Source organism: Hyperoodon ampullatus (genome assembly GCF_949752795.1).
Source record: "Hyperoodon ampullatus genome assembly, chromosome: 7".
In the NCBI taxonomy this organism is placed as follows: Eukaryota; Metazoa; Chordata; class Mammalia; order Artiodactyla; family Ziphiidae; genus Hyperoodon; species Hyperoodon ampullatus.
The window spans coordinates 95,149,348-95,161,769 of record NC_136920.1 but is presented as its reverse complement, the minus strand read 5'-3'; the positions used below and the strand labels follow the sequence as shown (position 1 = coordinate 95,161,769).

The 12,422-nt window shown below is 51.0% G+C and overlaps 1 protein-coding gene across 3 annotated transcripts; it reads left to right on the top strand.

Annotated features, from left to right (window-relative positions):
- Positions 1 to 5,172: 5,172 nt before the first annotated feature.
- Positions 5,173 to 10,570, top strand: HINFP (histone H4 transcription factor; the record flags this gene model as incomplete). 3 transcript variants are annotated; one of them, XM_079707907.1, is made up of 9 exons in its annotated part: positions 5,173 to 5,350; positions 6,888 to 7,117; positions 7,380 to 7,491; positions 7,671 to 7,823; positions 8,350 to 8,427; positions 8,514 to 8,634; positions 8,721 to 8,859; positions 8,957 to 9,081; positions 9,605 to 10,570. In XM_079707907.1, 9 exons carry the CDS (start codon positions 5,173 to 5,175, stop codon positions 10,026 to 10,028), a joined length of 1,560 nt encoding a protein of 519 aa, XP_079564033.1. In that variant the 3' UTR covers positions 10,029 to 10,570. The 3 variants fall into 3 exon arrangements, with proteins under 3 accessions (XP_079564033.1, XP_079564032.1, XP_079564031.1); XM_079707906.1 differs by having other exon boundaries at positions 8,320 to 8,427; XM_079707905.1 differs by having other exon boundaries at positions 6,786 to 7,117.
- Positions 10,571 to 12,422: the final 1,852 nt, after the last annotated feature.

Genomic DNA, 12,422 nt, shown 5'->3' with positions numbered 1-12,422 from the left:
CCGCCTCACCGCCCACGCGGCCAGCTAGCTTGATAACCAACACAAGGTCGGTGACCCCTCTCTGCGCTCAGCCCGAGCTCTGCGCATGCCCAGTTGGTGCCGTGGGCCGAGCCTGCGCAGTTGGGGGAATTCGGGCCCTAGGGATCCCCGCTTGCGCCACGCCAGGAGATCGGCGGCGCCAGCAGCGGCACCTTTCCGCGCGTCCCGCCGCCTCTCACTCCCGCCCCTTCCGTGTTTTGGTCGCGCATGGGTTCCGTCAGTCGCAGGGGCGATTGGTTGTTAGAGGGATCCGAGAACGGCGATTGGCTGTCGTTGGCCGTCGCTCAAGAGCCCTACCGGAGACGGTGGGAGGTGGGAGGAGAGCAGGAGAGACCCCGGAGCCGATTAGACTGATCGACGGTAAGTGCGGGTTCCGGGCTCTGCCGGGCAGCGTCGGGCTGGGCTTTGGGCTGGCAGCCGAGGCCAGGCTCTTCCCTGGTCGCTTAGGCGAGGCTCCCTCTTGCTGTTCGGCCACGCTGGTCTGCCTGGTGCCTGCAGCGCCTTGCCCCCAACATCGACTCGAACCTCCCGTCTGGGGCTTCGCTGCCGCTGAGACACGGTCGCCGCCACGCCTTGGGGGAAGCCTGCGGGGCTGAGAGGGAGAGGTTTACCCGCCGGAACGGTCTCCTTCTTTCTCTCCGAATTCTACCTGTGCTCCGGGGGCCCGGTCCTCACCGCTTAGGGCAAGTCTTCCCTGCTTCGCCTGCCCCTGGGATTTCTCCCTGTCCAGCTTTCCCCCATCCGGCGCTTTGTTTTGGTCGTTGTCTTAACACGTCAGAGTCTTATCTCTTCGACCACATTGTGAGTCCTTAGGAGGTTCCGGATCTGGGTCCCTCCTTTCTTGAACACCATTCAGGGTTCATTCGGTGTTTTGCGTTACAATGTATACTCAGGTATTTGCTGATTGCTTCTTACTATGACTCCCGATGAAAGGAAGGGTTAGGAATCCTTCGGGCTTTCCTTTTGTTGATCTTTTTGTAGAATTCGTGCTTAGATCATCTCATCCTTAGAAGCAAGGATACGAAGAGCCAACACTTGTTGAGTTCTGGCGGTGTGTTATGCTAGACATTTTAATATCCATTATCTGGTTTAATCCATAAATCAGTTCAATGAGACAGGCATGATTATTCCCATGCTACATGGGAAACCCGGGCTTAAGTAACTTCCCTGAGGTCACATAGCTAGTACATGTTGGAACTTTCTAATCAGATCTGTTGAATCCATCATCCACTGCTGTGATATTAGTATCCTGTTTCACATTTAAGGAAATAGGTTCAAAGAAGCTAGGTGATTTGTCTAAAAGTAAAGTAATAAGTTAACAGATTTACTTAAACATTAAAAGAGGTTGTATTAGGTACAACCTACTGTGGTGGCCCTGCAGTTAGAACTGAACACAGCACAGACCAGGCTTTCTAGGAGCTCACAGCTTATTGGAGGAAACTGACAAAATAGCTACTCAATAAAACATGCTTTGGGTATTGTGTATTTGGATATGATGTCTGTGGGGAGGAAGGAATCAGACATGAAGAGGTAAGACAGGCTGATGTAGGAGGAGAACGGAGCCAAGCTTCCTGGCTTTGAATTCTGTCTCCTTCATTTTCTAGCTTTGATCTTGGGTAAATTACTTAACCTATCTGGGCCATTTCCTCATCTGTGAAGTGGGTAATAATGGTACCTACTTCAATAGGGTTGTTGTGTTAATGAGTTTTTATACATATAAGATACTTAAAACAGTGCTTGGCATATAGTAGATAGTTAATAGGTGTTATATTTTTCTAGGCTGAGCAAACTCATTGAGACAGGAAGCTCGAACCCAGGTCTTCTGACAGCTGGTCCAGCGCCCTTTCCTTATACAGGTTGCCTCATTTGCACCCCTTGCCTACAGAAAGAGGAGTGGTGACCAAATAGTCACTTTGTCCTACAGCTTCCCAGGGTAGAAACAAGCAGCGTACAGGGAAAGAAAGTAAAGAACGCTGGGGGATGGTGAAAGAGGGATTCAGGGAGCTTTGCCTAAATTTCAAGTCATTCTAGATATCTAGATAGCCTGCTTCCTGGGCCTTATCCACAGTCTAACAACAGATATGTGTTTAGAATATTTGTGCTCAGCATTGTGCTGGACACAGTATAGGGACACAGGCATGATATGGTATCTGCTCAGAAGCAGCTAATATTGTCCAGTTGGGTAGATGAGAGTAGAACACAAAACAACCATGAGTGACCAAGGGCAGCAGAAAAAATAGGGTTGAGCTTTTCTGGTTTCAACTGTGCTAGCCATCAGACCGAAAGGCGAGAGTGATTTGAGGGGCGGGGTAGTTTAGGAACGCTTCCTGGGATATAATCATATCCCCACATTTATTGAGTTTCCCAAGAGTACAAAGCTCTGGCCTAATGCTGGGAATGAGAAGTGAAGAGATGGGCTCTGCCCTGAGAAGCTCCTCGTCTAGGGGACACACATTCTGTTCCATTGTAACAGGTAGTTGGATGGAGGTGTGTACCGAGTGCTGTGGAGGCAGGAGGGGGGATATGTCAGCTGTACCTGGATGAATTGGGAGAGGGGTCACCAAGCAGGGGGCATTTGGGCTTGAAGCAAATGAGTTGAGGTTTCTCAGGCAGGGCGTTTTAGGAGAATGTAGTATGTTTAGGGACAAAGATTACTGACTCAGAGAGAAAGAGGGAATAAATGGATAGGTGTGGGGGGAAGGGCATGACCTTTGGATTAGAATCAGGGCACTCTTACACCAAATGAAGTGAAGTTTGGAAGAGGACTCACCCCAGGGCTGACACATGGTAGGCCCTCATGTGTTAGTTCCCTTACCCAGCTCCTGGAGAAGTAAGTTGCGGCCAGTTGGAGAAGAGCCTTGCATGCTGTGCTAAGTGGACTTGATCCTGAAGGTAGTATAGGAGGTTTGGACTGTTATGTCTGACTTAGGAAGGCTTTCCCTCCTTCTTCTACCCCCAAATTGTAAAAGTAGTCCACATTTTCTCCTAATAAGGCTTCACTATTAGTCTACCAAGAGCTCAGCAACCCCAAGTACTCACACCCCAGAGTGTCAAAGGTAGCTGGCTTCTTCTCAGAGGAGAGGCAAAGGCTGTGGATTTAAAAGGCGTTTCTGGGGCTTCCCTGGTGGTGCAGTGGTTGAGAGTCCGCCTGCCGATGCAGGGGACGCGGGTTCGTGCCCCGGTCTGGGAAGATCCCACATGCCGCGGAGCGGCCGGGCCCGTGAGCCGTGGCTGCTGGGCCTGCGCATCCGGGGCCTGTGCTCCGCAACGGGAGAGGCCACAGCAGTGAGAGGCCTGCCTACCGCAAAAAAAAAAAGGGGGGTTTCTTTGGTAAGCAGTTAGATATAGTAGGTTCTTACAGTTGTAGCTATGAAAGATGTTATGCATTTTGTGTTTTCTGGGTTTTTTCCCTCAGTATGTAGTAAAGTTCTTTTTCAGAGTTCCCACCTGTTTCAGGAAGGCCAGCGAGAGCAATGCCCCCGCTCCCTCTCAGGGTACCACAGTGGGGACAGCAAGAATCAGTGAGAATCCTCAAGGAAGAGGTGACACCTAGGGGACAGTCAGGGCCTCTTAGTGTCTTTTCTTCCCGCAGAGATTTTGCTTGCAGTATCATCTGTCATTCTGTGGGGTTTTTTGTTTTGTTTTATTTTTTTAAATTTTTGGCTGTGTTGGGTCTTCGTTGCTGCTCACGGGCTTTCTCTAGTTGCAGCGAGCGGGGTGGGGGGGCACTCTTCTTTGTGGTGCGCGGGCTTCTCATTGCGGTGGCTTCTCATTGCGGTGGCTTCTCTTGTTGCAGAGCACAGGCCCTAGAGTGAGCGGGCTTTAGTAGTTGCAGCGCGTGGGCTTAGTAGTTGTGGTGCAGGGGCTTAGTTGCTCTGTGGCATGTGGGATCTTCCCGGATCAGGGCTCCAACCCATGTCCTCTGCATTGGCAGGCGGATTCTTAACCACTGCGCCACCAGAGAAGTCCCTGTGTTTTGTTTTAACGAGGGAAACTGTTCTTTTATTGTTCCTCAAACTCTGTTCCTGGAAGCCCCACCAGAACTGGAGTGCTGAGTTAAGAGAGCGTATTTCTGGGCCTAACCCAGCCTTCCCGAATCCGAACCTTTAGGGGAGGGGCTGGAAACCTGTGCATTTGTGTGCATATTAAAGGTTGAGAACCTTTAGTTTTTTTATTCAGCTTTCTTCAGCAAATATTTATTACATGCCTAAGTGTGCCTAGCACTGTGTACACCCAGTATAAACTGGACAGGTAACTGCCTCTTACGTGAAATGGAATCTGCACTGTTGTTCAGAGGATGTTAGGGCCATGGTGGAGTAAAGCACTGGACAGGTTAGGCAAAGGGAGTTGGTACGGCACTTCGTAAGTCTGGCGGGGGACTTACGATACAGTAAGAAATAAGGAGCTTCTAGGGTCATCTGTGTGCATAGGAAAGAATGTGGACTTCGGAGTCAGCCTCACCTGACCCGACCACACTAGTGTGTGATCTTGATCAAACCAGTTAACCTCTGCAAGTCTTAGGCCCTTATCTACAAATGAAGTTAAAAATAGTGCTTACCTCATAGGGTGGTGTTGGTAATTAAATGACACAAGGCAAATAAAGTGCTTAGTAGGTGCTTGGCATATAGTAAGTGTGAAATTGAAAGCAAAAGGGCTTCTTATCGCCATTGTGAAGATGAGGATGTTCAGGAGTAGAAGGGTTACGTTACTTGGCCGGGGTCGCCCAGCTAAGTCGGTGGTGGACAGAGGCGTCTGGATTTGAACCCTGGGTCATTCCCCAAAGCCTTCTTTTTGAACCTGAGCGTTGTTCTGCTTCCTGTAGGAGTAATTCCTTCTTGGCGGGTTGCTCTGAAGCTCCTTGAAAAAAGGTCTGTTGAAGTTCTTAGCTCAGAGCCTGGCACATGCTTAGTCATGTTAGTTCGTATTCTCCTTTCCCAAGAACAGCAGACAGCTTCCAGGGGCTTAAGGAACTGCTACTCTGTCCTTATTGAAAAAGCATGGCGTTTGTCATGGGCCACTGGAAAATGTCTCCTGGGTCTAGGCTGGCTGCCCGCCCAGCTGTTTACGCCCACCAACAATTGGGTGGAATCCTGGCAGCTGCTGATTTCTTCCTCCCCCTCTAGGGTGAAGGCCATGCCGCCCCCTGGGAAAGTTCCTCGAAAGGAGAACCTGGGGCTACAGTGTGAGTGGGGGTCCTGCTCCTTTGTGTGCTCAGCCATGGAGGAGTTCTGCGAGCACGTCACTCAGCACCTGCAGCAGCACCTGCAGGGCTCCGGGGAGGAGGAGGAGGAGGAGGAGGAGGACCCGCTGGGTAAGGAAGCAGGACACAGCAGGGGAGAGAGCTCAAGGGATGGTGGAAAATCGGATTTTCCTTGCCGCACAGGGGGAAGGCAGCCGGCGAGAGTGGTGGTTTATTTTCCTAATTGTGCTTTTTTTTGGTTTGTTTATAAAAACACTGTAGACTCATTATAGAAAACTCATTCAACAAGGATATATGGAATGAACCTGCCATCCTGCCATCAAAAGTCAATTACTGGGCTTCCCTGGTGGCGCAGTGGTTGGGAGTCCGCCTGCCGATGCAGGGGACACGGGTTCGTGCCCCGGTCTGGGAAGGATCCCACATGCCGCGGAGCGGCTGGGCCCGTGAGCCATGGCCGCTGAGCCTGCGCGTCCGGAGCCTGTGCTCTGCAACGGGAGAGGCCACAGCAGTGAGAGGCCCGCGTACCGCAAAAAAAAAAAAAAAGTCTATTACTGACTTTGGTGAACATTCTTTTTGACCTCTCTCTGCATGTGTATACATAAATTAGATATGATTTTATTTTTTTTAAGAGGATCATATTGTACAAGTTGTTGGCAAGCTGCTTTTTTCAGTCTCTGATAGTGCTTTTCAATTTCTTTTTTTTTTTTTTTTTTTTTACTGTGACCACCAGTTAGGAATACATCTTATATCACAACCCTGTACACAAAAGTTAAAAAATACTAAAAACAATACTTGCCTTTATTAAATTCTCTCTGAATTGTTCTATCTTATTCTCTTTCATTAAAAAAAAGTGTGATTTGCAATCCCCTAAACTGATTTCACTACCCACTAATGGGTCACAACACAGTTTGAAAAACTCTGTTCTACAGAAGGTATAGAGACACCTCTCCTTCCCCCACCTCAAATTCTGTTTTGAGTCTAGTGACTGCGAACTATAATTAATAGCTTCAAAAGTCAAGTAATATTTATACAGGAGAGAAATTAGGGGATTGTTATATTTTTTAAAGTACCTACTTTTCAAAACAAGTAAACCCCTATAAAGCAGTGGAAATTTGGTGCTTAGACAGATGCTAGAGAGATAGGAAGTGGAATTGAATAGTCCTAGAGAATAATCCTTCCTAGGGAAGGCTGATCTTGGGCAGCATATGGGGGAAAGAAGGACTTCCGGTTTGACAGGAAGGAGTGGGAGGTGTCTCAGGCCCCTCGGGAACAGCAGAAACTCCGAGCCACTGTAGCAAATGCCAGCCACACCTGCTGTCTCTGAGTCACTGGCACTGGGACATGCACACACTGTCCCCCTGCCTAGACCGCACTTCCCCTCCACCTGGTTGCAGTCTAATATTTATACATGTGATTATTTGATGTTTTTTTCTCCCTGACTGAAAGCTGTACGAGGACAGAGGCTGGGACTCTTTTTAACTCATAGTTGTATCCCTGGTGCCTGGCACACAGTTAGTGGTCATTAAATACTAGTATTTGCTGAAAGGATTCCTGGCATACCAGGTCAGTCTGGCATCCTCACTTGCTGCTAAGTGGACGGAGAGCTCTGGAAAGTATCAGACTCTTCCTTCTAAACCCCTTTTTGCAGAGGAAGAATTCTCCTGCTTGTGGCAGGAGTGCGGCTTTTGTTCTCTGGACAGTTCTGCTGATCTTGTGCGCCATGTCTACTTCCACTGCTACCACACCAAGCTGAAACAGTGTGGGCTGCAGGCCCTGCAGAGCCAGGCCGACCTCAGCCCCTGCGTCCTGGACTTCCAGAGCCGCAACCTCATCCCTGACATCCCTGACCACTTCCTGTGTCTGTGGGAGCACTGTGAGGTCAGCAGGCAGAGCCAGAAATAGGGGTGGAGGGAAGCTGGGGATCTCAACTCAAGATGCCTTGACCGTTTCAGGGATGCCCTGTATTCCTGAGGTTCCCGCTAGTAGCCCTCCTACATTGCTGGGTAGCCCCCTTGCTCAAACTTTCCTATCCCACCAAGTTAATTTGGGAGAGGGCCGAGAAGCCCCCTGTGGACACCTAGGGGGGGTAAGAGTCCCTCCACCCACCCTCAGTCCTTACCCCAAGTTGCTCCTGGCACAGAGCTCCTTCGACAATCCCGAGTGGTTCTATCGGCATGTGGAAGCGCACAGCCTGTGCTGTGAATACCAGGCAGTCGGCAAGGACAACCACTTGGTGTTGTGTGGCTGGAAAGGTAGGGCCACTCTTTAATTTCTGACCTCTAAAGAAACCTTGGGGTTGCTAAGGCGCCAGGGCAGCTAGGGGTGGGACCAGTCCTGCAGGGCAAGGTTGGCTGCTGGCTGGAGAGACGTGGGGGTACGAGAGCCTACTCTGAGGGTTTGTAGCTGGACCTGACTGGACCTTCCTTCCCAGGCTGTACGTGCACCTTCAAGGACCGCTTTAAGCTTCGAGAGCACCTCCGTAGCCATACCCAGGAGAAGGTGGTGGCCTGCCCCACCTGCGGGGGCATGTTTGCCAACAACACCAAGTTCTTAGATCACATCCGTCGCCAGACCTCGTTGGATCGTAAGCGGTCGGAGAAGGGGCATGGCTGCAGGCTTGGAGCGGGGGTCGGGGGCACATTCCCAGGAGAGGGGACCGCTGAAGGTATCTGCAAGTTGGCTGTGTCTACCTTGAGGGCTCAGTCACCTACCACAGTCTCTGCTGATAGAGACTCATTAGACGTTGTTATTCCATGCTTACTGTGTGCCGCAGCTCTTATCTCAGTGAATCCTAGCAGCAGCCCCATGAGGTAGGCCTCTTATCCACGCTTTTGGCAGATGAGGAAACTGAGGCTCAGAGAGGTTAAATCGCTTACCTGAGATCACACAGCTAGTAAGTGGTCAAGCCGGAATTCTAATTCAGCTTTTCGACTCCAAGTCCCGTGCTCTTTCTGTGATACTATGTCCGTCCATAGTTCCCTAAGCTCCCCGCTCCTCCTCTGGTGGTTCCCTTCTGCCTGGGATGGTTCTCCTCTCCCAGCTTGCTCTCCGCTCTGTGCCTCTCCACCATCCCTCACAACCCACCCTCTCTTCTGCCCACCCCACCACAGAGCAACACTTCCAGTGCTCTCACTGTTCCAAGAGATTTGCCACGGAGCGGCTGCTGCGGGACCACATGCGTAACCATGGTGAGTAGCCGGCCACCCCTCTCGTCCCGGCCCGCCCTCCAAGCTTCCACTAGCCCTCGGATAACCGCCTGCTCTCTGCTCCTCAGTGAACCACTACAAGTGCCCTCTGTGCGACATGACCTGCCCACTGCCATCCTCCCTCCGAAACCACATGCGCTTTCGCCACAGTGAGGACCGGCCCTTTAAATGTGACTATTGTGACTACAGGTAAAGGGAAACGGGGACTGGAAATCAGAAAACTCGTGTTCCAGGGTCCCCCATGCCCTCTGACCCCTCCTGACCTCTCTCGGCAGCTGCAAGAATCTGATCGACCTCCGGAAGCACCTGGATACCCATAGCAAGGAGCCAGCCTACAGGTGTGATTTCGAGAACTGCACCTTCAGTGCCCGGTCGCTCTGCTCTATCAAGTCCCATTACCGAAAAGTGCATGAAGTGAGTGGGGCTGACGGTGGGGAAGCACCAGCAGAAGTGTCGGGGAGCCCGGGGTCGGGGGGAAGCTAGCCTCACCCTCCCTCCCCTCCCCCCCCAGGGAGACTCAGAGCCGAGGTACAGATGCCACGTGTGTGACAAATGCTTCACGAGGGGTAACAACCTCACCGTGCACCTTCGCAAGAAACACCAGTTCAAGTGGCCCTCAGGGCACCCCCGTTTTCGGTATGCTCCTCCCAGATTCCCACACTTTTTCTTCATACCTTTCAACAATTTAGAGACCTGGAATTTGATGGTGCTTTGATGTCCACTATCTCCATTTAGGTTCAAGGAACCTCGAGAATAGTGGTGGGGCAAAGATTATTTTTCTGATTTTTGAATCCAAGGCACGATGCCAAAAACAGTAAATGGTGCCAAAAGCCCTGTAGCCGGAACCAGAGTGTGAGCCCAAGGGTCCTAACCTGTAGCTCCACGGCCTGCTCATAAATCCTTTGACAACACTACTGTCCAGTACAGATAATTCCTCCCTCTCCCCTTCACTCCCCTCCCTTTCCTTTTTGAGTAATGATCCTTCTTGCCTTTTCTTCTAAATATTCCAATAAAGACCTTTTTTGTCTTTAACCTCCATCACTTAGAATCCCAGAGCTGCTGCTTTCCCTTGTATTTGTCCCTTACCTCGCCAATCTCCAGGCCATTTCTGCCTCCCCCCTGCCCTTGTCTGCTGCCCTCTTTGCTCCTCCTTCACCAGGTACAAGGAGCATGAAGACGGCTACATGCGGCTGCAGCTGGTTCGCTATGAGAGTGTAGAGCTGACACAGCAACTGCTGCGGCAGCCGCCAGAGGGATCGGGCCTGGGAGCATCACTGAATGAGAGCAGCCTGCAGGGCATCATTCTAGAAACAGTGCCAGGGGAGCCAGGGCCCCAGGAAGAGGCTGAAGAGGAAGAGGAAGGTGGGGGTGGTGAGGGGACAGCCCTCTCGGCCTCTCAGGACACTTCGAGCCCTGTCATCCACGTGGTGAATCAGACCAGCGCCCAAGGCGAGCGAGAGATTGTCTACTACGTGCTGTCCGAAGCCCCGGGAGAGCCACCTCCAGCCTCTCAGCCCCGCTCCGGGGGCGTCATGGAAGAGCTTCAGGGAGTAGCTGAGGGGCCAGAAGTCCAGATGGTGTGAAGGCTGCAGACCCTGACCATTGCTACCCCAGACCCCAGCTGGGGTTTGAGCCGGGCTGGTGGCAGTGCCCCTAGTGGGCAGCCCTTGCCAATGGATGCGTTTAGGAGTGGTGTTGAGAGCAGTGCGGTCCCCTCTGGACCCGGCTTGCATCATTCGGCAGACCGAGGGACTTCCCTTTTGTGCCAGACCACATTCTGTGGGGATCCTGAGGAGTTTGGATTCTTTGGGGGCGGGGCACCCTGGTTGTGTGTGTTCTTGTAGAGGGGGCTAGTGTCAGGCTTAACCCTAACCCCCAGACGTGCTGGAAGAGTGATTAAAATCCATAGTCAACTCACGTCCATTCCTGTCTTTAGGGGTCCTTAGGCCCAGGGATGATATGTAACTGATCCCTGCAAGGGCACTTTCCTCACAACCAGCCAAGGCCTTTCCCTCTGAATGGTTCCTCCTACAAACCCCAAAGACTTTCATGGTCATCCTCAGGGATGAGATTGAAGGCACTGAGTATGTGCGTAACAATTGTTTTTGGTAATAAAAGAAACGCTTGGGCCATTACTCACTACTTCTTCCTTATGTTTGGTGGTATTAGCTGGATAACGAGGAGATACAGCTGCCCAGAAGAGGAGCTGAATAATTAGTCTCGTTCCCTTTTTAGTGGCGGGTTTGTTTTGTTTTGAAAACTGTCCTCTTGTTCCTGCCCCCCTTCCCCCACACCCCCCCTTTGGTGAAACTTCTCCATTTCTTCTTGGAACATCTACCATCTCTATAGAGGTCCCAGGCATAGGCCAGGAGTGGGCAGTAGAACACTCTAGGACGGATGAGTGGGGCTTGCCAGGAAGCCAGAGCACCCAGGCTGGCCCCACGCTCTGAGTGCTGGTTAGAAGCCAGCGCCTCTGGGTTGGGGGTTCTTTACCTGTGGAGCTGTGGGACTAAGAAGGAGGCTTAGGGTGGAGGGTGGATGTGGGGGCTAGGGAATAGCAGGTACTGGGGGTCCAGGAGCCAAGTTAGAAAGTTGTGTATCTGAATGTGCATTTTCCTGAGGAAAGGGGTCTGTTTTTTCAGTAGATTCTCAAAAGAGGTTGGAACCCTCCTAAACAAGAACCATTTTTTTAGGCCTGTCCAGTCACATCTTAGTGCTCTGTGTTCATTCTTAGGGTCTCTGCCACTCTCAAGAGGTCAAGGAAATACTCTCAGGGGTCTTGGATGGGCAGGAAGCTGCCCCCAAAGTGTTGTTTTAACACTTTTTAAAAAGGACTAAATGTGTTTTAAAAAGACATTTTTAAAAAGGACTAAATAATTCTTACTACAAAAACTGTGTGCCTATTGCTGAAAGAATTAGGAAAGAGAAGTCTCTTCATTAATTCCGTCAGCCATTTACTGAGTTCTTCCTATAGTCCGGGTTTTGTGACAGTTGCTAAGGATACAAAGATGGATAAACCCAGGCAGGATCTGCCCCGGAGGGACTTGCAGTACAGAGGCGAGGAAAGACCTAAATGAGTGGAGTGAGAGGCCTGTCAGGGTTCATTGAGGAGGCTCAGAGCAGGAGCTGACAGTATTACTTGACCAAGGGATCAAGAAGGGCTTTGTCAAGGAAACAGCTAGAGCTACCAACTACAAAGGGGTGGCCGGTTTATTCCGAGCAGAGGAGACTAGGTCTGTAAACGAATCTAAAGGGGTACTTCGTGGTCTGCAGCACAGAGGGCAGTGGGTTGTGGAGAGAGACAAGACTGGGAAGGAAGGCAAAGCTGCCCAGAAGGACTGCATCAAGTTTTAGAACGGTGATTCTGCCAGTGATGGGGAGTGAGAGAGCAGGCAGATGCAAGTTAGGAGGCTGCTGCAGGAATTCAGGCAAGAAATAATGAGGGCTTTAAGGTCAAGGCAATGTAGATGTTCACTTCGCCTCTGCAAGAGCCCCTTCAAGAAATAGCAACATGGGGCTCCCCTGGTGGTGCAGTCGTTGAGAGTACGCCTGCCGATGCAGGGGTCACGGGTTCGTGCCTCGGTCCGGGAAGATCCCACATGCCGCGGAGCGGCTGGGCCAGTGAGCCATGGCCGCTGAGCCTGCGCGTGCGGAGCCTGTGCTCCGCAACGGGAGAGGCCACGGCAGTGAGAGGCCCGCGTACCGCAAAAAAAAAAAAAAAAAAAAAAAGCAACAGAGCCAGCGCTCCGCAACAAGAGAAGCCACCGCAGTGAGAAGCCCACACACCGCAACGAAGCGTAGCCCCCGTTCACCGCAACTAGAGAAAACCTGTGCACAGCAATGAAGACCTAATGCAGCCAAAAATAAATAAATAAATATTTATATATATATAAAATAAAGGCATTGAGAAAGATTTCTTTTTTTTTAAATGGCAACATGGAGGAGAGAGGAAACGCAAGTGAAGACTTCCATAAGCA